Source organism: Schistocerca americana, chromosome 6 (assembly GCF_021461395.2).
Source record: "Schistocerca americana isolate TAMUIC-IGC-003095 chromosome 6, iqSchAmer2.1, whole genome shotgun sequence".
Taxonomy (NCBI): Eukaryota; Metazoa; Arthropoda; class Insecta; order Orthoptera; family Acrididae; genus Schistocerca; species Schistocerca americana.
In genome coordinates this window covers 480,498,101-480,523,771 of record NC_060124.1, presented here as the reverse complement: position 1 = coordinate 480,523,771, position 25,671 = coordinate 480,498,101, and the positions used below count along the sequence as shown (strand labels likewise).

The window sequence follows — 25,671 nt, the reverse complement described above, 5'->3', positions numbered from 1 at the left end:
GCAAATGGGGGTGGGGGAAGGAGACAGAAGTTTTATGCAGTAGTTTGTGCAGAAACTACATCAGCATTCATCTAAATAACTTAAGGAAACTTTGTATAACAGCTTTAACGTATTTAGATAGTAATTTTAATTCCACTTTTTCCTCCGACGAGTGCAGCATGTGAAATGCATCAGTTCACTGATTTGGGTCATAAATAATGGAATTTTATCCCATGATCAGAAGTTCACCTGGTTGGTTGCAATTTTTTTCCACTTACTCCCTTATAACCGTTACTAAATTCCAGTGGGTAATTCCGCACAAAATATTTTAAAATTGCAAATTAAGTTCTCAATGAGAATTATATTTGCTGGGTACCTTTTTTTCAGTTTCCATTGTTATTTTAAGCAGAATTTTTTTTGGCTTTATGTGAGAGCCCTGTCTCAGATTGATGTTGAGTACCACACAACTTCTACTCTTTACTCTATTTGCAGATATATTGTTAGAACAAAATAAAACAGTTTCGGTACACACTTGATGCAAATTTATTTTTACAAGGTATTTAAATAACATGTCCACATGTGAATTGCTAAATACTGAGTTTAATTGAAAAAATAGAAAATAAAAAAATCAGTGTTCAGATTTTGTAAACTTGAAACATGCCAGTTTCTACCATGTACTTATATATTACAAATAAATGTATAAACTATGATTTAAAAAGCTTCACAATTACTTCTTCTGGGAAGAATCCAGGAGAAATGCCAGTAAAACATCGTACGAAGTTTTTAAATAACCAGTATAGTGAAGTGGCAGTACTATCACGGCGGCACTGTTTTTGTAGGAGAGATGCAGTCTTTGCAGTAAAGCCGCCTGTGGCACAATTCGCCTTCCCCGGGAATGACTGTTCACTGCAATTTGCCTCCTTTGTCTTGTGGGTTGAGGGTTGAGCTTAGTTTTCATCAACCTCTGCTTCTTGCTCCTCATCAAACTCAGCATCTTCATCAGCTGTGGCCTCTTGGTACTGCTGGTATTCACTGACCAGGTCATTCATGTTGGACTCTGCCTCAGTGAACTCCATTTCATCCATACCCTCTCCAGTGTACCTAAAATAAAGAAGTACCAAATAAAGAAATAGTAGTACATAGTAGTACACCAACATTCTCTTATTTCTAAATATGATATGAGGAAGTAGAATTTCTTCTGCATAAGGAACTTTTACGGTTTGTAAATGTCTGGGCACCTTGAGTTTGGATACCGAGAGGCAAATTCTTGAAAATTAAAAAGCATACAAGGGCTTTTCTAGCAAAAAAAGTAGACTGGATGTTGTATGATTATGAACTATGGATCATGGACACTAATATATATGGACAACGTTATCCCTGAGAATAATACCATCGAAAAGTCATCTGTAACAGTGGTGACATTCTCAAGGCATTTCATTGGAGTTCCTTTTACTAATACAGAACTGCATGCAGTTTTCCTGTAAGATTTATGGCACGGTATTAGTGAGTCCTTTCTGGGAATTTAACTTTGTTTTTGGAAGTCATCTTCAACTGCACTTGTCTATGAAAGCTTTTGAGACTGGATAATGCTCCAATAACAGATTCCATTCTGTCTGCTTTCATTCAGAACTATGGAGAGTATACTTCATTGTTGCTATATAACTTCTTAGATTCGTAAATAAAAACTCCCAAAACACTAGTTTCTATTTTAGATTTCTCAGTAAACAAGGTATTATTTCATACCTTGGGCAAATAAGAAAATTTAACCAAACTTTCCATGATTTATGGAAATGTGGAGCTGAGATGTGAAAAAATTACACATGTAAACTTATTTATCATATAGTTATTTCTTTTTAGTAAATGGCTGCCTTCTCAGAAGAAGCTGTCTAAGACTCAAATTTACATTAGCACTGTTTTAGATCTGAAGTAGGTATTTTTTATGCTTATGCTACAGTGCATATCTGGTATTGTTTTGTGGCCCTAAGCTCTGCAGAAAACTTTTATTCTTCAACAGAACCTAATTTTGATGTTAATGATGACAACCAGACTTATCAACAAAACATTCCCACAGCAGAAAAACTAAAGTGCTGAACTAGATACTGTCTGTAATGCTTACAACAAACTGGAGAAACTAGTGGAAGTACACCTTTTCTGTTCAATAGTAAGTTGACAGGCTACATTCTCCACAGAAAACAAGGCAGAACAGCATTAGACATGCATTAACATTGTTGGTCACCATTCATATGCATGTAAATGTTTTCCTCCAGTAAATTTCTTGGTGATATTACTTATGTGTCATATGAATCCACAGGAGGAGGCTGTGGACTTACTAGATGGACTGTTCGCCTTACTCATACTTCTGCCTCTTTTTGATCTTGTTTGAACAGATGAGTTCCAGATGGTTAAGCACCAGAGCTTGTCATACACTGGCTAGCATTTTCATTTTGTTCGTGCTTTTTCAACTTTTTTTTCAACAGCTCTTTGCTGTGCTGTAGAAGGACAAAACAGTGACTCCTAGCAGGAATGAAATTGATATAGAGAATTTTTCAAGGAAGTCTGTCACTGTTAATACACTTCATCAGCACCTTCCACATGATACCTATACTGTTCACTGGTGCTCTTATGCAAATAGGCTGTTTAGTTCTCCCATTCTATTTTCCAAATTGGCTCAATTGTTAAGTCAGTAATTATCAGACTACAAATCTAAATGCCTGGGACTTCATCCCAAGATGATCTGAGATTTTATTTTGACACTTGTTTGTTCCACCTCTGGCAATTATTTGTTAATATGAAAAATGCCCAGCTGCACCATGGTTTGGAGTTAATGTTAAACTGTAGTTACCCCAATTACTGGCTGAGTAAGTCAGTTCAACATCACTATGTGTTGGAAAGAATTATGGTGTTCACACCAGCCTTCTAGCTGAGGGCAGCTTCAGTTTATTTGATTGTCCAAAGGTTCCACTGTAGATGTTCCATTTTCTTAGTGTTACAGTAGTAAAGTGGTCCGGTTTGACATCCACACAGCAACATGGAGACAAAGGCAGTATGGTATACTATCAGTTTTGCAGTTTTTAGTCTTGATTGAGGAAGGAGGTCTCCAAAGAATGCTTGGACAGTGCAGATTCTTTCTCCCCCCCCCCCCCCCCCCCCATATCTGAGGCTGCTCTAACAATATCTTGTATTAATTTCCAAGCCTATACACAATGTCTCGTGAAATGTGGGCATAAGACACTTCATGGCATGGTGATCCATCTGACAGATGGATATATTAAACTTTGTGACCTGTTTAGTGCTATTCAATAGGAGAAGGCTATGAACTGGTACAAGTTTCCACACTTATCATACAGCCTGTACTTTTCGATCAACTCTGACTTTACAAGCAAAGAGGTCATTGTACATGGTGGAAGATAACCCTTTTGTATCAAGTCGTTGAGCCCTCAGGTATGCCAATTCTTTTCACATAATTTTCAAGAGTACTACAACTAAAATTAACACTTAACAAATATGCACCTTTTTCCCATTCAAGATACGGATCACTGTCTGGGAGTGTGTTTGCTTAGGCAGGTTTTGATTTGACACTGGGACTAAATGGCTCATATGCTCTCTTGTCACTTCACAGATGAGTGCAGTGTTTTAGCCAGTGGCTGAACAAGGGTAACTGGTGCCCAGGGAAAACTAACTTCGTGCCTCCCATCCCCTGCCAACCTGTTCCCATTTTTTGTTTAATATTCTATTCAACCAAATAAAGACACACACACACACACACACACACACACACACACACACACACACACACACACACACACTCTCTTCAGTGATTAGTTTTTGTACAATACAATATGAAGCATGGAAAACCCTCAGTCCAAAGTAACAATGCTTGCAACAAAAAATAATTCTTTCTTCACCGTTACATTGCTGATGAATGAAATACAATAACAAACAAAACAACAAATGCAAAATATACACCTTACATATTTGTTAAACTGCGTAACAGCATAATGACTTAGCATAATGAAAGGGACTATCTGCTAGCCAACAACTAGACATGAGCATCTCTTTCCACGGGAGAGGTGGGCTTTATGGAACTGTTGCTCAGCATAGGCCAGTCTGAATCTCATCACCATATATCTCTCCATCTTACCACCATTAATTACGTCCCTTTCTCACCCCTCTTTCACTCTCCCTCTTCTCTTTTCTTTTGCCCTTCCTCCTCATCTTACCCACCATAAAACTTTGCCCTCAATGGAGGAGTACCCATGGCATGGTCCCTAGCTGTGATATCCTAGTTACGCCACTGGCTCCTGAATTACTTGTTAAATAATATTTAAGAATAAGAAAACTACACTAGGGAATGCATGATGATTGTTTCATTCACATTATTCAGGGAACTGCACAACTCTGAATTACGTACCAATGAAGGAAAGCCTTCCTGCGGAACATGGCGGTGAACTGCTCAGAGATTCGCTTGAACAGCTCCTGGATGGCGGTGGAGTTGCCGATGAAGGTGGCGGACATCTTGAGTCCACGGGGTGGGATGTCGCAGACAGCAGTCTTCACATTGTTGGGTATCCACTCAACAAAGTAGCTGCTGTTCTTGTTCTGGATGTTCAGCATCTGCTCGTCTACTTCCTTCATGGACATGCGGCCACGGAATACAGCAGCGACAGTGAGGTAGCGGCCATGCCTGGGATCACAGGCAGCCATCATGTTCTTAGCGTCAAACATCTGCTGTGTAAGCTCTGGCACGGTGAGCGCACGGTACTGCTGTGAGCCGCGTGACGTCAGTGGCGCGAAGCCTGGCATGAAGAAGTGCAGCCGTGGGAAAGGTACCATGTTCACTGCCAATTTTCGCAAGTCGGCATTCAGCTGACCTGGGAACCTGCAAAACAGACCAACTCTGTCACTCTGCTCAAACTACAAGCAGTCAGCACATGCATCAAGTTTGCTCATTATTCGTGATTCGACAGTTGCTCAGGAATGGGGTAGTGAGATACTCTTTGCTAGAGTACAAGAGCTCGTGAGTGAGATGATAGTCACACCAGTGATAGACAGGTAATTGGCAGAGTGCGGTAAGGAATGCCTCAATGCCTCAGTGGAGACTGCATACATGGTAAAGTGCCCGTTAATGAATACATAGTTTCATTCAAATATTTTGACACTTTCTCGTTCTCTTGCACGCAAACATAGTGGAATCAGAAAATAGTCACACTTTTCATTCTTTGAGCATGTCTCTAGAAGTAAAATTGTTGTCTTCTCTTTTTCCCTAGAAATAAAATGTTTTCCTTCTCAAATTTTGAGTTTATTTCATGATCATTATGTTTTTTAAGAGATGACATACAAGTAATGCCCCACATCCCTTTCTTTGGCACTGAACATAACCCACATGTCTTGCCTACGAGTATGCCTCAGTCAATGTCAGAAATTAAAAATAATACTGTATTTATAAAAGTTTGTTCTGTTGATTACAGCTCTGTATATCATTCCTTAATCATTTCAAAATAATTAAGCAATTTTTTCAAAACTAAAGGCAGAGAAAAAGCAAAGATGAAAATAATATGCTGATTATTCTCACAATGGCCCCAGCTGAAAGATGGTTGATGGTTACTTTGGTGAATAACTCAACTGGAACTACCACAGATTATTCATATACTGTCCAGCCAAATATAAGTCCCATTTGTTAACTTATATGCAGTACAGGCACATGAAGAACTTGCAGGCTCCTTGGGCCAGATGCCTATCACATTGTCAGTTCATGCACTGCTGCTTCTCATAACAGAGTATGTGAGTTTACGAACCAGTCTGAAACCTGAGATGTACAGCTCTGGTTGTTACATATCATGTGCATTACTGAGTGTCAAGTATTCCTCATGTCTGAAGCATTTTGTTACTCAATTGTCTTCTTTTCCGTTCATCATTCCAACTCAGTAGTTGCCGCATCCTCTAATTTCTTATTTTCTGGGGAGCAATTTATTAGTGACACACAGTACCAAATACATTACGTCAAAGATTCACCTTCCAGTTTACCTTCAGCAGGAATGGAAGGTGGATCTCTGGTAACGTCGACCATTCCTGCTGATGAGATGTAAAAAATCAAAAAATCACTAAATGGTCATCGGCCAAAGATCCCGAGAAGAATGTAACAGGCAGCATGTCAATATGTACTAACAATGATGGTGTCCACTCCATTTATCTCATATCAATGTGATAGCTTATCCGTTCTGACAAAAGTTATTTGAAGACCGTATGGCTATTCTGTATACAGGGTTTCTTATGTTTGCCAAGATGCCAAGCATATAAATGAACCAGTCAGAGTCTCCTCCTAGCTGTGATTTACACTCCTTTCATCCCTTTGCCGTGTTGCCAATGTAACTATGCGCGGCACGGAATCAGCAGCGTACGTACCTGAGGCATGTGGTGACTCCGGACATGGTGAGCGAGACGAGGTGGTTGAGATCACCGTATGTGGGTGTGGTCAACTTCAGTGTACGGAAGCAAATGTCATACAGGGCTTCATTGTCGATGCAGTAGGTCTCGTCGGTGTTCTCAACCAGTTGGTGCACGGAGAGTGTCGCATTGTAGGGCTCGACCACTGTGTCAGATACTTTGGGCGAGGGCACCACCGAGTAGGTGTTCATGATGCGGTCTGGGTACTCTTCACGGATCTTTGAGATGAGCAGCGTTCCCATTCCTGAGCCGGTGCCACCACCCAGTGAGTGCGTCAGCTGGAACCTGCAAACAGGATGGACCATTACAAACCATCATGACTGGCGTAAAACTTGCATGACGTCAATGTAAGCAAATAGTAATAACCAAACATTAACAAATAATACTCATCCATCAACAGTAGGCAATGAGTTATTTCCTATATACGTTAAATGTTAGGAAGCCTTTTGTGAACGAGTTTGCCTGAAGAAGTAGAGCATTGCACAGAAGAGAGACATAGACAGTAAGCATTTCAGGTTAGATGAGAATGTAAGGATATGAAATGTGGTGCTACACGAGAATACAGAAGTTCAGATAGGTAAATTGAATAACTAGAAGAAGGTTTCAGTTGATAGGGCACATCCAGAGGGATTAAGTAACAGTTGATTTGCTAACAGAGTGTGGTAAATATAGAAGTGGGAGACTAAGACAGTAAGCAGGTCCAAGTTGAAGCAGGTTGCTCTAGTTCAATAACATCATCAACCCATGCAGACATGTGCACATCTTGTTTTGCCAAGGAAAGGACAAGGTTTTAAGGACATGGCCAAAAGTGATTCAGAAGAGGCATCACCACAGATTACTCACCCCTGGAGACAGTCGCAGCTCTCGGCCTCCTTGCGCACAACATCGAGCACTGAGTCGACAAGTTCTGCGCCCTCCGTATAGTGGCCCTTGGCCCAGTTGTTGCCAGCGCCGCTCTGGCCGAACACGAAGTTGTCCGGCCTGAAGATTTGACCGAAGGGTCCGGAGCGCACAGAGTCCATGGTGCCGGGCTCCAGATCCACCAGGATGGCACGTGGCACGTACTTGCCGCCCGACGCCTCATTGTAGTACACATTGATGCGCTCAAGCTGCAGGTCTGAGTCGCCGTGGTAGGCGCCTGTCGGGTCGATGCCGTGCTCGTCGGATATGATTTCCCAGAACTGCAACAACGAGACAAGTTGCCCTTTAAAACACCTTCGTCTGCAAAAGACAGCTGTATGAAACTATACTTGCTGGGCTGATCCTTTTAAAACATTAGACAGCTAGAACTAGTCTTTTATTGCAGTGGAATGTGCACAGTTTTGAAACTTCCAGGAAGATTAAAACTGTGTGCCAGACAGACTAATCTAGAACCTTGCCTTACCTGCCAAGATATGCAGGTTTCACTGTCACCAGTACTTGTCTTATACCTCGCAAATTTCACACGTCTTGTTGCATACCGAGCTGGACCATAATGCCAGAAGAAAAGGCTATTGTAGAGAAATGGTCACAACAAAGTGAAAAATCATTCTGGATACAATCCCCTAGATTGCGGCTACGCCATTTCTTTGCAATATCCTTTTTCCCCACAGAGCTACTATGTAAAGTTTGAAGATGGGCAAGAGCTACTGGCAAAAGGAGAGCTGTGAGGAGATTGTGAGTCATACCTGAATAGCTCAGTCGGTAAGAGCAGCGCTAGCAATAGGCAAGGTTCTTTGTTCAAGTACCAGTTTGGCACACAGTTTTAATCTACCAGGAAGTTTCATTTAACCACAACTCCATCTGTATAATGTGTCATTGCATGGTAATATTGTAGACAATCTGTGCTGACAGCCACTCACAAGCAAGGCATTTACTCAATCTGTGTTAGCGTACCCAATAATACATATGTCAATGCAACAGATTCCGTGAGAGTATTTGTATATTTAAGGTTTAGGAAATTAAAAAGGATCCAAAGAAAGAAATTGAGTATCATCAGAACTATTCTAAGAAAACCTAGAGGAAATTTTTGGATCCTGGAACTACAAAAACAAAGAGAGGGAAAATTATTGGAACATATCTGATTGCTCTGTTCAGTGTGCTTCTTATCGAAACAGACCAACAATGAAGGCAGTTGAAGACAAAGAACTGATTAACACTGCCAGCTGCTGTGGCCGAGTGTTTCTAGGTGCTTCAGTTTGGATTCTATGCGCTCCAGTTCGGAACCGTGCTGCTGCTACGGTCGAAGGTTCAAATCCTGCCTTGGGCATGGATGTGTGTGATGTCCTTAGGTTTAAGTAGTTCTACGTCTAGAGGACTGATGACCTCAGATGTTAAGTTCCATAGTGCTTAGAGCCATTTGAGTCATTAACACCAAAATACATAAACAAAAGGGGAAAAAATACATAACTTTAGATAAATTAAATAGTTTCACAGTAATATGACATGTTCGAAATGGGAAGTTCTAATTTGGGAACTGTGCAAACACTGATCTTTGCTCAGCATGTAACAGAGATATGCATAATTGAAATTCTTGGTAGAAACGCAATTATGAACAAATTTAAACGCAATCTAAGTAGGGTCAAATTGTAGGTGACCCAAAGAAGTTCTTTGCTGTATTCCAAAAGCTACGGAAAGATGCCATAATGCATACAAAAATCTAAGAGGAGGTCTTTATGTAACAGCAAATGTCACACGGATGATATCATCAAATGCCTGTCTGTCAGCCGAATAATGTACACATTTTCCCAGTATATTATCAACTTTTTTTCCATTTGTAAGTCAAAGATTGCTACCTGAATTCTTGTTTGGCATTACACCATAATTACACTCATTAGCAGTTTGGCTACATCATATTGGAATGATTGTCTTGTTTACTGAATTTTAGACTCTGGCGTGGCATGTGTCGCTACCTCAACATACTGACGCTGGGTGAGTTAGTCATGAACAAAATGGGGAAGAACCGCCATCTCACATTAAAATACGTGAGCTAACATTGGATCAGCAATGTACCAAGCTAAGTACCCTCTTCCCTGCACTTCACAATGGTTTGCATATTATACAAATATAAATGACATGCCAATGACTCAGTTGTATGGTGGTTCTCCATATCTCAAGTCATGTATTGAGCTTTCCACAGGGGAATGCATTATCTACATTCGCCACGAATAACACCATGTGGAGGTAGGTAACGTATCTTCTGGGTGGGCACCATAGCCTTGATAAATTTGAGGAAAGACCTCATTCCAACATGCTGTACTTCATTATCATACGTTATTCAGCGCTACTACTTTCGGACATCTAAAACAGATGTTGATATATCGTCCTCATTTCGTCATACAAAAATCGCACGCCATGCGTAATACAGTTCTGTCGAATGTTGTCTTTCCTCAAATGTAGATGAGTCGCGGATTATTAAACCAGACGAAATGTGATTTGGCACATTATCCAGATCTACATCTTCACTCTGCATTATGGTTACAAATTGGTACACGGTGAAGACAGTGGCAAGAGTAAATCGATCTGTAGGATCCAGTTTAGATGGGTGCCTATATTTTCATAAAAGCAATATTCATATAGGATCAAATGGCGAAGTATCTGTTGCGAGGGAACGTGCACTTTACAGTTTCAGCGCCCCAATCCGGGAGCTGAACGTTCTATGAGAAAAGGCATGAATCAGAATTTATAGAATCACTCTAGGAAGTTAAATACACTACTGGCCATTACAATTGCTACACCACGAAGATTACGTGCTACAGAGGCGAAATTTAAACGACAGGAAGAAGATGCTGTCATATGCAAATGATCAGCTTTTCACAGAGCATTCACACAAGGTTGGCGCCGGTGGGGACACCTACAACGTGCTGACATGAGGGAAGTTTCCAACCGATTTCTCATACACAAACAGCAGTTGACCGGCGTTGCCTGGTGGAACGTTGTTGTGATGCCTCGCGTAAGGAGGAGAAATGCGTAACTTCACGTTTCCGACTTTGATAAACATCAGATCGTAACCTATCGCGATTGCAGTTTATCGTATCACGACATTGCTGCTCGCGTAGGTCGAGGTCCAATGACTGTTGGCAGAATATAGAATCGGTGGGTTCAGGAGGGTAATACGGAACGCCATGCTGGATCCTAACGGCCTCGTATCATTAGCAGTCGAAATGACAGGCATCTTATCCAGATGGCTGTAACGGATCGTGCAGCCACGTCTCGATCCCTGAGTCAGCAGATGGAGACGTTTGCAAGACAACAAACATCTGCACGAACAGTTCGACGACGTTTGCAGCAGCATGGACTATCAGCTCGGAGACCGTGGCTGCAGTTACCCTTTACGCTGCATCACAAGACAGGAGCGCCTGCGATGGTGTACTCAGCGACGAACCTGGGTGCACGAATGGCAAAACGTCATTTTTTCGGATGAAACTAGGTTCTCTTTACAACATCATGATGGTCGCATCCGTGTTTGGCTACATCGCGGTGAACAGACATTGGAAGCGTGTATTCGTCATCGCCATACTGGCGTATCACCCGGCGTGATGGTATGGGGTGCCATTGGTTACACGTCTCAGTCACCTCTTGTTCGCATTCACGGCACTTTGAACAGTGGACGTTATATTTCAGATGTGTTACGACCCGTGGCTCTAACCTTCATTCGATCCCTGCGAAACCCTACATTTCAGCAGGATAATGCACGACTATATGTTGCTGGTCCTGTACGGGCCATTCTGAATACAGAAACTGCTCGACTGCTGCTGTGGCCAGCACATTCTCCAGATTTCTCACCAATTGAAAACGTCTGGTCAATGGTGGCCAAGCAACTGGCTCGTCACAATACGCCAGACACTAGTCTTGATGAACTGCGGTATCGTGTTGAAGTTGCATGGGCAGCTGTACCTGTACACGCCATCCAAGCTCTGTTTGACTATGCCCAGGCGTATCAAGGCCGTTATTACGGCCAGAGGTGGTTGTTCTGGGTACTGATTTCTCAGGATCTACGCACCCAAATTGCGTGAAAATGTAATCACATGTCAGTTCTAGTATAATATATTTGTCCAATGAATACCCGTTTATCATCTGCATTTCTTCTTGGTGTAGAAATTTTAATGAGCAGTAGTGTACATCACGTTCTAAAACTAACCACTGTTTCGACTTCTGTAACTTAGCTATTTCCAACCGTATTCTTTTATTTGAGAACATGGAGCGGCTAATAAACGTGAAACATTTGCTGGAAATACCTGGTCGCGAACGTGTACTCAATACTCCAAGTTAGAAGTCAGATGACCATTCAATGGTAATGAATGCAATCAAACTTTCTGACTGGTAATACGCCCATCCTACCCTAGTGGCCGCGCGGTAAATTACCATCGTCCCCATAATAAACACCGTCAGACTTTAACACAATGTTTTAAGTACGCTTCGATTATATATCACAGTTACGGGACTACAGACGGTTTAATGCTCACCGTTATTACGCATTTTGCTTAAACAGTGTGTGGCAGCATGCATGTAGGTTAGGAAAACACATGTTCGCTTCTTTTTCTGAAGGTATCAGACCGACTACAGTCGTTGGCGCATGTTAAGCAGGAAGAGGAACTGCATAGCGAGACACCTGGGTGCCCACAGGAATGCTTCTAGGAAATCGGCCCGTCTTCAGCAGCTGCCAGTACCGCTCGTTTCATTTCTAATTATAAACGACAGCAGCACAGAACTTTCCGGACGTCCGTGATTCAGACGAAGAATAGATGATGCGGTTTCTCCGTAATTTCATTCGTTGATGTGCCCGCTGAAAATAGGCATGTTATGAAGACTCGTTGTGTCTTGGAAATAGCACTCACACAATCATATGCGGCTGACCTATTTCGTTTAAACAGTAAACAACAATCAGATGAGAAAAGAAAATACCTTCATCCCATAAGTCTATTTTTTTCAGTTCAATGGTTCAGGTGTCTAATACATTTGTTATGTAAGGGGTATTCTAATTTACCGTAACTCCAGCGATATTATTTATGCGGCTCATAGCTCCGACATCTGCAGCAGCAAGCCAACGATGGGTAGCATTCATTTCACACTAGGTGAGGAGAGCCCTACGTCAACGTGACGTACGCACGCGTCATCGTGAGTTTCACGAGTTGTCCCATCGACTGTTGTGTGCATTCTGTATACATCGACTGTTGTGTGCGTCTTGAATCTGCACTGTTCATTGTCCTTAGTTGATTTACAAAATGAAGGCAAAATTAAATGGAACTAAATGGGTTAATATTTCCAGCAACATTCGGAATTACTTCGATCTTCAGTTTCTCAGTTTAACGTTTCTGCCCACATGAATTATGTACAATTCATTGGCTTTTTTAAAAATACGAAACACTAATTTCTCCCTATTGCACGTTTTTATCCACTTGATTTATGCACGATTAATCAGACTAAAAAATGCCTAGACACTTTGCTTATCTGAGCAGCCAGTCCATTTCAGGGATGTTATTGTCCACTAGCCATTGCCTTACGGAGATGCTCTTTTCTTACAAGAGGCATTGTCCTGCTGATGCAATCAATCACCGTCTCCTAACTGCTCCTTTACTGTACGCAGTAATGTGTTCATATCACTCCGCATTTAGGGCTGAAAGGTGACAACACACTAACCGCGAAAAACATCCCAATATCGTTGCAACACAGCTTATTTACCTGACTTATCACATAAAGCGTCGCTATAGAAATGTGTTGCTTATGCGAATCTGCTCGACCACGGTACCACATTCTTTTTAATATACCACACGCAGCCATTGTGCTAGGTGGACTGCTTGTAGCACTTTGGAACTCACGAGTGATTCCTTCCGCTGATTTCATGCGAGTTTTTACAACTAACCTCTGCAATGCTCGACAGTCCCTGCCAAAGTTTGGTTTATCTGTGATTATTACTTCACCTTTCCACTTCACTGTCACAGTAACAGTCGACTTGGGCAGCTTTAAAAAGCTGGAAATGTCACTATCGAGTTGTTACTCAGGTGGCGTGACTATTCAACGTACGAAGTCACTGAGGTCTCGTGACCGACCCACGCTGCCTTTACTGCTTCGCTACTGACAGCACAGCACAGGGTGTAACCGATTTGGCACGTCTGTGTTTCTGAAAACATATATAATGAATTTTGTTTTTTGATGAACGGCAAACTGAAAAAGTTTTTCTCGTATCTTTTCGCAGGTGTTCAATATGCCCCACTTGAGATGCACGGCATATTTCAATGCGGTATTCAAACTGTTCCCAGACTGCAGCGAGCATGCCTTGAGGTACAGCTTCAACAGTTGCTCTTATGCGATGTCTCAGTTCATTCGTTGTTGTTGGTAACGGAGACAGGAACAGTGTCATTTATAAACCCCCCACAAGAAATAATCACATAGTCAGGACCGGTGACCTTCGTGGCCAGTGATGTAAGGCTGAGTCAAATGGTTCAGTAATCCTTTGATTTAAAAATTCCCGCACTTCCAGATGACAGTGTTGCGGTGCTCCATCCTATTTTAAATGAAGTCGTTCGGTCTCCAAATGTGGGAAAAGAAGGTTCCCAAGCATATCGTGATATGTACTTCCTGTAACAGTGTTCTCGGCAAAGAAAAATGGGCCATACACCTTTTTCCCGTACAACTGCACAAAACACTTTAAATTTTGGAGAGTCCCTCATGTTCTACAACTTCATGTGTTTGTTTCCTATCCCATATTCTCAGATTATGACGATTCACCTTTCCATTTAAATGGAATGCTGCCTCGTCACTACATGCTAAGCGTGGAAGAAAACTGTCATCCTCCATTTTGCCAAGAACGAAATTACAGAACTCCACACTTTGTTGTTTGCCACCTTCACGAAGAGCTTACAGTAACTTAATTCTGTATGGTTTCATGTGCAAACATCGACGCAACACATGCCAGACGGACATCGGGGCCATGAGCTGCACAACGAACAGATTTCTGTGGAGCCCATGTGAAACTATGGCGGATGCGTTCGACACTCGGGGACGGCCCAGCGATTTGCCTTTACACAAACAACCTGTTTCTGGGAATTGTTCATGCCATCGTCTAATGCTCTATGCTATAGGAGGACCTACACACCAGAGCTGGTACGAAAGTCACGCTGAACTGTTATTACTGATCAGCACTGCGCAAAACGTAGAACACAAAACGCTTTCTATTGCCCCGACACCATTTTTACTGGAACTGAAGTGGGCCCACACTGCTGCCACCTAGCGGGAACCATGTAAAACTCGAGAGTTTGCTCTTTCCAAAAGTACGTTGTTCACGCACAGATCTGAAATAACAAGTTACGATTTTTTTTAAATAGAATGCTTCTTTTTGATACACCATGTACTTCCTGTCGCCTTTTATACTGGCGGGTGTGCCTTTCGTGACATCTAGTGGGCAGTTCCGTATGTCATAGCGGTGTCCGAATACCTTTGATCGAATAGCGTATGCAGGTTGTTTATAAATTATTCAAAAGTAACCTTTATTTGTGAAAAAGGTAATTAACTCAGGGAAATGTTTGATACGGCACTGAATGCAGTATAGCTTGCACCCCACACCCTGACATTACGCCCATTTATTTTATCGCAGGTACGGAAGGTGGCTTCGACATTGCACACCAATTTTATTAAGAAAATTATCTGCTGTCTGCATTTTGTTAAACATCTCTGCGCAGAATTCAGCTGATTTTGACCGTAGCGGTCTCGCGGTTCCAGACTGTAGCGCCTAGAACCGCTCGGCCACCCGGTCGGCAGTATCAGGTCGGGTTAAAGGAATACATCGAAGGAATACAGAGACTGGCAGCTAGATTTATTACCGGTTAAGTTCGAATAACAATGGGATGCTTCGGGAACTGATGGCGACATTCTTTTCGAGAAACACATTTGGGCATTTGAAGCTGACTGCAGAACGATTCTGTTACCGCCACCATTTATTGTACATAAGGACCACGAAAATAAGATACGAGAAATTAGGGTTGATACGGAGGCACACAGTCGTTTTCCCTCGTTCTATTTGCGAGTGGAATAGGAATGGAAATGGCTGGTAGTTGTACAGGGTTCCCTAAGCAACGCGCCGTAAGGTGGAGTGCGTAGTGTCTATGTCTATTGTCTCTGAATTGCAGTAGCGGATTTGGGTTAGGAAACCATAACAAACAGTGCGCACACTGCCGTGTTACGCAACTATGACTGTTACAACAACTCCATCACGCATGCAACCTAGCGGGAACGTCGGGAACTAACAGTGTTAGGTGGGAATAAAACTTTGAAGATATACTGCAGCACTCATTCGCGCATGCCACATAGCGGGAATGTCGGGAACCAACAGTGTTAGGAAGACATACTGCATTCAGTGCTTATCAAACATTACTGTTAATTATTTACCATTTTCACAACTGAAGTTTACTTGTGTATAACTGATTTATAAACACCTGTATTATTGTGGCATTGCGGCTTCCTCAGATGCGAAATAATAAAGTATTATTTTCTTTTATGAAGCAGTTTCAGTCCGCTGCTGTGTGCGTATGTAATTACAACCGCGGTATCATCAGGGGGAGAGGAGACGGCTGAATATGGGCGTGAGCACCTGCTGACGTGTGTTTCGTCGCTGTACTCGGTAGCTACAGCGTGAATGTAACGAGGGGCGTGGCTGCGAGGTCCCACTTTGAGCCGCGTCAGGAGATGCGTGTACTGCGGGAGCGTGCAAAAGGACGTAATGAGCGTCTGCGCTGGGCTCGGCCTTAATTGCGAGAGCGCACCCGTAATTGAAAGCCCAGAGGCTGACGGACAGAATGGGGCTCCGCGAGGGGCTCAGGGCTCTTCACTAGCGAGGCCGACGCGTTTCCTCAAGCGTGTGGTTAGCGGGCGGGTGTGAAAGGAGCGCGAGTGTGTGTGTGTGTGTGTGTGTGTGTGTGTGTGTGTGTGTGTGTGTGTGTAGCGAGAGCACCGCAACCCGCTCAGTGCTCTCGCTGCACTGCGCAAATCCTTCAGAGGAAGGGCGTCTGCAAATGAGGGAGCCTCTGTGGATAGGCTGGTATACTGATACCCAAACCTCCAGATGTCAGACACCCAGATCGGTACTAAACGTTTTACGTCATTAGAGTCAACCGAAACACAGATTTAGTCCGTGCTATGTGCTGGCGTCCAGTAGGACATGGGTAAACAGTGATTAAAAGTAACACCAGAACGACGGAGGGCTGGAAAGGCGTATCTGTGAATAACCGCTTTGTAAATTTCGCGCAGGTGAGTTCCGGGGGGGGGGGGGGGGGGGGGGGTCCTGCGTTCAGACCCCACTGATAATTTTTTTAACTGTTTGCGCGTGAAACTGTTTTATGGACAGTGTGGTTTTCTGTCGACATGTGCGACAGCACAGACAACTCGTAATGAAGCAGTTAGTACATTTGTAATTTCACAGAATAAACACGAACAATCAGAACAGTAGAATAAAGAAATAATTGCATCACATGTGCGAAAGTATTATTAGTCGCGTATAACACTTTCATGTATAAACAGTTAAAAAAAAAGACTGGGGGTTAGAATCCAGAATCCTTGGTACGACGATAAAACACACTACCAACTTCCCCACGGAGGCTATACGTATTATTTTTATGCTTTTGATTTGATACGTAGTTCTGGTGTTACTTTTTTAAAGTTTACGCCCGTTCTCCTGGATGGCAGCACATAGTACGAACTAAATCCGAGTTTTGGTTTATACTCTTTCGACACTCAACGTTTGGTGCCGATCTGAGTGTCTGACACCTGGAGGTTTGGGTGTGAGTAGGGACAGCGGTTATCCCTGGCTCAAAATAAATGGTTTCTGAAATGACCGATTTTTCGGTATTTTATTCGTGTTATTTGCTGCAATAAATGTAGTAATCGAACAAAGATTGAACAATTTTGACTCAGTCTCAAGATACACATAATCAAAATGTTAAATTAAATAGGCAAATAAAAGAAAACTTAGTTCGTCCACCGTTCGCTGCTTTTCCCGAAAAGTGATAAGTATTTGAACACTAGACAAAATAGCCAGCATTTTTTGGAACTCTGGTCAAAAACCATGCTGTAATCGGGGATCGTACAACTATCCGGGCATTACAAATAGTCATTGCTAAAGGGTGAAAACCGAGGCTGAAGAATTCTTATTTTTCGTGTTAAATTTGCCCGTTATCAAGGGCTACAAGCAGATGAAGGCATATTACGTAGACACAGACAGCAGATCTGTTACGGTACTGTCTACTTCATTGTATCCTATGAATGAAATGCTGTTAAGCTTAATTTATCACTGTAATCATAATTTGCTTCCTCATTTATGATTTCACAGAAGTGGCAGACAAATCTTTCTTTTAAAGCAAATGAGACATTATACTTCATTACTACGTCATTTTAGGAAATATTTCCAAACTAGGGTTGATGCCATTCTGCAATACAGACGACGACAGAAAGGAACTACCGATGTCCCATGTGTGGGTGATTCTAACACACTGAATGTACAAGCGTACCTTAAACTACGACACACGATAACGGAGTTATTGTCTCAGCAATTCTGTATCAATTCTTATGCCATGTGTTTGTTGCTCGTTTCCGTCGGCATTGTTATTAACATAGCTCTGATCGCTTTTCCCATTTTTTATAAAACGCAGTGCTTCAAACAAAATTTTAAGAATGAAAATTACTTTTTTAAAAAGAAAGGTTTATTTAAAAATGAAAATTTTTAGCATTATTGCTATGGCTAATTAATAAATCGTTTTTAATGGGTTATTACTAGAAAAATAACAAGCAGCTGTCATCACCGTAACCAAAGAAATTATGAAAAATACCGGTTATTCAGAGCAAAAATACCGGTATGGGTTTTAACTGGTCGGTTTTTCGCATCCCTAATACTGAGCTATTCGAAACAGTTCGTAGTTTGAAGCTAAAGGACTACGAACAAAAGAAAAAAAGTGACGTGTTCTGGCATTTGTGCCACATCGCAACACCACATTTTATGAGAGTTCATCAACAGATCCCCGTAAACGGACACATAATTTGTCACACTTTACGAGCCGGCCGAAGTGGCCAAGCGGTTCTAGGCGCTACAGTCTGGAACCGCGCGACAGCTATACGGTAGGAGGTTCGAATCCTGCCTCGGGCATGGATGTGTGTGATGTCCTTAGGTTAGTTAGGTTTAAGTAGTTCTAAGTTCTAGGGTACTTATGACCTCAGCAGTTTAGTCCCATAGTGCTCAGACCCATCACACTTTACGATGTTCGCCAAAAATTTAAACGTTTTCGGTGGTGTTCAAAGTAGTTGTCAAACACAGAGCCTGTTTGAGGGAAACTGACAAAATTTGACAATATGACGGACGTTGTTTGTATTGATGTTTTGCCGCGTACGTTTGGTGAAAAATAAGTTTTATAACAGTTTGTCTCACTGTATCGTGGTTTCCACAACTATGGAAACTACGATCAAGGATAAAAACCACATAGCGTTGGTAATCACCTAACACAAAGGTAAAAGGCTAGAGGGTCGCATCTTTCCCAGCCATATACAGGATTATGCACGAAGAGGTTCAGAAGCAACTCAATATTCTGGGAACATGCGAGTGGGGGTTCAACAAAATAAAAAGAAATTAAATCTTCTTGGTCTTCCACGGACGATGTTTAATATAACCGCAAGACATCTGTGTGCTTATTTTCCAGCAGGCTGTCTGAACCTCCAACAGGCTGGGACCCAAAAGTCACGCTTAGTGTCCTCCCAACTTTTGATCTCAACAGACCCAGAAACACAAGATAAGAATGCCGAAATTAAGGCAGCAAAAGTTAGGATTCTTCACCGGTTTATGACTTCAGAGAGGCGCCGGAAGCGTGAGAAAGCTCTCAGCGATAAGCTACGAGTCTCGCTTTTGGAGGTTCTCAAGCAGGCCGTAGAGAGGTGGCGATAAGACGGGCAGAGGCGAGAGGCTGCCACGGGGAAGTCGCCTCGGTGGCCACCGTGCTGTGTGCGGTGCGTGTGTGACCTGCGTACAAGAATAGCACGCACCGCGGGGACTGGCTTGGCGCCACATACCCGTCTCTCTGCCAGCGTTCGCCACACCCTACGTCGTCGTCCTTCCCGTCCACGTGTGGCATAAACAGAGGCGCCGAGTCAATGGCTTCATCGCCGGCTTTCTGATCATCACGGAGACGGCCGCTCGTAATCTTCAAAGAGGATTCATATTTACTCTCACCTTTGGGGCACGGTGCAAAGAGCAACTTCAGAGTATGGTAAACTTCCATCAGCTCTGTAGACGAATACATTACGTGTCACTGACTTCTAAGCGCACGATTATAGTGGCCTTTGTTTAGATCAGACGTCTTCCAGCTGGGTGACTTGCCCCGTAACAGTTGCAAGTATAAAGGAGATACGCAAATCTTATGTCTCATTTCATATACTACATCCAACATGTCAGTACTTCTGTCCTACTCAGCCACAGAAAGAAAACATTAGCACAGCTCACCGACACCGGTATCAAAATAGCACCGTCATAGTTGAATAAGAATGAAGCGGAGCAATGACTTCCCTATCCAAACTGAGTACGCTGGCTTTCGCCTTAAATAACAAGCTCTGTGGGGTGTTGCACAGATATTTTTGCGCGGCCGAGGACAACTGTCTCCTACAGCAAGGAGTTAAATGATTGGTTCCGACCTATAGTCAGTTCCAGAAGAAAGTGTACGCCATTATCGATTATAGCTTGGCACCTTTTTGGCATGCTTTGGCCGGCCCATGTGGCCGAGCGGTTCTTGGCGCTTCAGTCCGGAACCGCGCTACTGCTATGGTCGCAGGTTCGAATCCTGCCTCGGGCATGGATGTGTGTGATGTCCTTAGGTTAGTTAGGTTTAAGTAGTTCTAAGTTCTAGGGGACTGATGACCTCAGATGTTAAGTCCCGTAGTGTTTAGAGCCACTTGAACCATTTGGCATGCTTTTCACCATATTTTCTGCATATTCTCTCGGTAACGATCTCCATATCGTCCTCATTTGATCTAACAGCTGCTTCAAAGTATATATTGGCTTTCCTTTAAGCTTTATCTTGGTATACGACCCAGCATTTTCCGATCGGATTTGCATCCAGATCATTGCAGGCCAATCCATCGTGGACACCCCACTGTCTTCTTTCCACGCTGTACAGAGAAGGCTGCGAGGTTTCGGATCATTATCGGAGTTTTGCTATTTGGGGAGCAAAATAACTGATGATGGTCGAAGTAGAGAGCATATAAAATTTAGACTGGCAATGGCAAGGAAAGCATTTCTGAAAATGGGAAATTTGTTAACATCGAGTATAGATTTAAGTGTCAGGAAGTCGTTTCTGAAAGTATTTGTGTGGAGTGTAGCAATGTATGGAAGTGAAACGTGGTTGATAAATAGTTTAGACAAGAAGAGAACAGAACCTTTCGAGGTGTGGTGCTACAGAATGCTGAAGATTAGATGCGTAGATCACATAACTAATGAGGAGGTATTGAACAGAATTGAAGAGAAGAGAAATTTATGGCACAACATGACTAGAAGAAGGGATCGGTTGGTAGGACATGTTCTGAGGCATCAAGGGATCACCAATTTAGTATTAGAGCAGAGCAGGGAGGGTAAAAATCGCAGAAGGAGACCAGGAGATAAATACACTAAGCAGATTCAGAAGGATGCAGGATAGGGTAGCATGGAGAGCTGCATCAAACCAGTCTCAAGACTGAAAACCACAACAACAACATTATAAATAAATGTTTACATGAAAATAAATATTACTAATTGCGCAATTACCTAATAGTTAATCCAATCGCGGCCATTATCGATTATAGCTTGGCACCTTTTTGGCATGCTTGTTACCATATATTCTGCATATTCTCTCGGTAACAATCTCCATATCGTCCTCATTTGATCTAACAGCTGCTTCAAAGTATATACTGGCTTTCCTTTAAGCTTTATCTTGATATACGACCCTAAATTTTCGATCGGATTTGCATCTAGATCATTGCAGGCCAATCCATCGTGGGCACCCCACTGTCTTCGTTCCACGCTGTACAGAGAAGGCTGCGAGGTTTCGGATCATTATCCTCTTGTAGCACCCAGTTTGCCTCATTCGAACCAAATAGCTTCTTAAAGCACCTCAGAAGGCATTTCTGATAATTATATAAATGTAAATAAGCGACTCTTCAGATATTTTGCATTTTTAAACTGCAACCGACAAAACAAAACATTCAACTATTACACTGTTTATCTATACACTGTCCAAAAGCGCACTGATACAGATTCCAGACCACTACCAGAGATGTGGCTGCGGACGTTACATTTAAAATTACGGCGTTCACTTGCATGTAAAACTGACCGTATAATCGAATTCCGTCGTGATATTGTCACAGAGAGAGTTAGAGCAGTGGTAAGACTCTGGAGTTTCATTCGGGAAGATGGTGGTTCGGTCACCGTCCGTGATACATATCCCTAAAATCTACTAGGGAAAATCCCGGGATAGTTTGTTTGAGAAGGAAGGGATAGATTTCCTTACCCATATTTCCCACATTCGGAATTTGCTCCGCCTCTATCACATCAGAATTGTTTATTAAGTTAAATATTGTATGCTATCCGGTCTTAATAATTACAAAAAGGCTTTAGGATGACCACAGAAAACCAAAATGTAGTTCTCTCAAATGGATTGTAACACCAGTTCTCCTAAATGTGACTGCACTGCCATTACCTCAAGTAGTTCGGTTCCTTTACTCAAACCGTTTATCAGTTATTCTCTTAATACCGAGCGGAACGCGTACACCCGATAGATGGGATGATCAAAATACAACGTCGCACCATCTTTAGTCTATCGTACAGGGGCTATTCGTTGTCAAAAAAGGTGCGTACAGCTCAAGAATTATTCAAAAGGAATTTTGTTTTCTTTGCCACGAACCACATCACTCAGTATTGTTAGCGACAATGGGAGAGAAAATCTGTTTTTGGTCCTTTATTAACTGACTACTGGTATTTCTTCTGGCCGTGGAACTGTGACGGAAGCTAAGATACTAAAATCCATCCTTGTGCTTGTGAAAGCGTGGTAAAACTGCCTCCTCTATGAACTGAAATAGCGGAAAATGAAATGGTTCATGAACAACATATGCATTTCCCACGCACACAGCTGCAGATGTACACGTCTAGTTAATACCTGATACTAGGACAAATGGTTCAAATGGCTCTGAGCACTATGGGACTTAACATCTGTGGTCATCAGTCCCCTAGAACTTAGAACTACTTAAACCTAACTAACCTAAGGACATCACACACATCCATGCCCGAGACAGGATTCGAACTTGCGACCGTAGCAGTCCCGTGGTACCGGACTGAGCGCCTAGAACCGCTAGACCACCGCGGCCGGCATACTGGGACAGATGACCAAGCAGTTCGCCCCCCCCCCCCCCCTAAACCAACCAATACCTGATACTCATCAGTCATGCAGGAATGACAAGGACTGAGGAAGATCTCTCTACGAGCACTCGATGCAAACACACCGGTAAATTAATGATATTTTTCACGCGCTTGTATCTCAATCCAGAGACCTATCTTTTCCGAGGCACGCTAACATAATATGTGGCCTTCTTGGCAGCCAAGCTCAACACTGGATCAACTGTCTGACAGGTCACGACCTTTCCCCTCAACTGAAATAAGCTGATCTGTACGATGGCAGACGACGCTTGTTGTTAACAGTTATTTCTTGCTTCCCCTCGGGAAAAAATTATATAGTCACCGCGAGGTTGCATTGCGAAAGCTGTTTGCTGCTCTCGGTGCGAAATGCATCAGTCCTGACTTTTTACGCGCTTGTTCTGGCCATGACGCATCCCGCAGCAAGAAAAATAGCGTAGTGGAACGTCACAGGCTATCAGTATTGTGACCTCAGTAGCGCCACCAAGTGTCTGCGTGAAATGACAGTCACTTCACGTCCAGCGACGATAGTAACTTTCGTTTTCAATTTGCTGTGAGTGCAAGAACAGTGCCTACCGTTCTACTCAAACACCTTTCTAAAGGTGCTGAGGAAGGCAGAACGAGTCAGCTGGTACCGCACTTTTCAGTCTGAGTCTTTTAAGCAGGAGCATATTCGCCCTTTTTTATGTTCCGACAGGAACATTTTTCCGCTGGTTTGCTTCTTTTCCTCACTAAAGCAGGGCATTTCAATCGTATGAATAGAACTTTATGAGTCAGGAAAATTTTGATAGTTTACTTACGTGAAATTAAAACAATGGAAAACTAATTTTTCACCTCTGACCGGATTTCACGTGTGCTTCAGCACTATATGCATTTGCTTCAGTACTACAAAGGTGCCCAGAAATCTGTCAACAAAGATGCTTTACAGCTTCGTCACTTTATAATCTACGCCTGATTTTACCTAGGGTAACTTTGAAGTTCTCTGTCTCGGAAACGGATAAATATATCCAGAAATTTTTCAATTATTCGCGATCGGGATCTTAGGAATATATCGCGAAAAAATCAGCCATTTGGAACGCGCGGCTCGGTTTTGGTACCCAATACTATCTCGATAGCAGATCCAGATTTTTGAAAACGGGAACATGACGTTTCTAGATAAATGCCTAGAGAATAAATCGTTAAAATTTGAGCGATTTGCTGCTTTTCGTTGTGTAGATATCCGCTCCTGACAGCGAAAAATGGTGGAAACGCTCCTCTCGGGTTTTCTCAGGAATCGCACATGAGCTAAATGGTGCCTCCGTTAAGTTCCCTAGCAAATGGTCCCTGGCACACTATCCAAAATACTTAAGTCTACCTTTACATCACCGATAGAAACCGAAGTATGAGCACCGGAAGAATCCCGTTTTTATGCGCGGCGTTTAGGAATATTAGCAGTGCGTGCATACCGATACTGGCCACCGGGATATAGTATTGAACTTCATAAAACAAAATTCCTCCTCAGATGAACGACTAACTGACATCACGTCATTTGGCTACTGTCTACAGTTTACCTGAAAATCATGCAGCATTTCACGGTGATCGGATCTCTTTCAGTACCCGCCGATCTTTTGACTGCATAGATTTAGAAGCTTCAATTATTCACACCGCCCGTATCAGAGTAAAAATGGAGCTTGACAGACAGAAAGTGATCCTATAAGGTTCCGCCCTTGCCGACTGAGGTATGGAACCACACACGTACACATAGCTCTACCTGTCGAAAGCGAGCGGGGGTCCGCCACTTTGGCAATCGTTGGCAGTGCGCGAAGAAGCGACTAGACCGTCCTCCCAAAATACGCGAGCGTGGCTCAGCCGGTCTACGACCTGTGACCTGGCCTCGCTTCTCGTGGCCTCGTTTCGACTCGGTGTGTCTGCTCGATATGGGGCAGGTGGAACAGGGCGCCACCACAGGAACTCGGAAAGCCCGTTTCCTGTGGAGAACCAACCGCCCGCATGCCATCTGCAGTCCGTTACAAATACTGGCAGCAGCTGCGTACCGACACCTCTAAAGGTTCGTCATTCGACCACTGCCCTCGTCTACGGCTGCAGTTCGCTGTTTAGTTCAACTACTACACGCATACGTGGCTGAGCTAGAGACTGTGTCGTTGCGCTATGGTTGTTTTTAGTCTACTGACCAGGAAAGTACTTGGGCTCGAACGAACAGATCTGTATGAACGTTTGGTTACAGGACCATTATGCACCTCAATGTGCTGGTAGGTGTCTTTTTTCTGCAAAACTCTGCAGTCATGCTCTAGATATCACTGTAGATCTAATTGTAGACGCCATACGCAATGCAGCAATCTTAACTATAAATGTAAATGCGGAATGCCAATAAAATGCTCCGAGCAATACGAATGACTGCAAAACGCACAGTGAATAAATGCAAGTTGATCGCATGGCGTATTTGCACATTCTATAATATCAGTGTTGAACGCCACGTCAATGACACTTTTGAAGTTGTTCACTGGTTCACCAATATCGTAGCCAGCGTTCTGCCACGCGTAACGAAGCATTGGTCTGTATACTCCCGCAGATAACTGATTGTAAATGACAGAATGCATGTTCATGGTAAAGAATCTGTCGTGCAATTTCGGCTGCATATTACTGGAACGTAGTTTAATGAAGTCTGTTATTCTCTTGGCATATATTTTATATTGCCTGAAGAAATACACATCCAGAGGTTATGCATATTTTGTAGTTTTAGGCGGAATGATTTTTAAATCTACATGTTTTCCGCCAGATGCTTCCAGTAGTACTCGTTCATCCTTATGTCCAGACCAGGAGTCACAAAGTACTAATGACTTTCTCGACAAATGTGGATTCAA

At 42.8% G+C, this 25,671-nt stretch overlaps 1 protein-coding gene across 1 annotated transcript in view; it reads right to left on the bottom strand.

Moving 5' to 3' along the window:
* Positions 1-504: 504 nt before the first annotated feature.
* LOC124619385 (tubulin beta-1 chain) overlaps positions 505-25,671 on the bottom strand; it is a 55,694-nt gene continuing 30,527 nt past the window's right edge. The window contains exons 2-5 of the mRNA XM_047145728.1: positions 7,267-7,604; positions 6,382-6,708; positions 4,391-4,858; positions 505-1,080 (exon numbers count right to left, since the gene is read on the bottom strand). Of these exons, the coding sequence (XP_047001684.1) occupies positions 927-1,080; positions 4,391-4,858; positions 6,382-6,708; positions 7,267-7,604 (1,287 nt within the window). The 3' untranslated portion in view covers positions 505-926. The remainder of the gene's footprint in view (positions 1,081-4,390; positions 4,859-6,381; positions 6,709-7,266; positions 7,605-25,671) is intronic.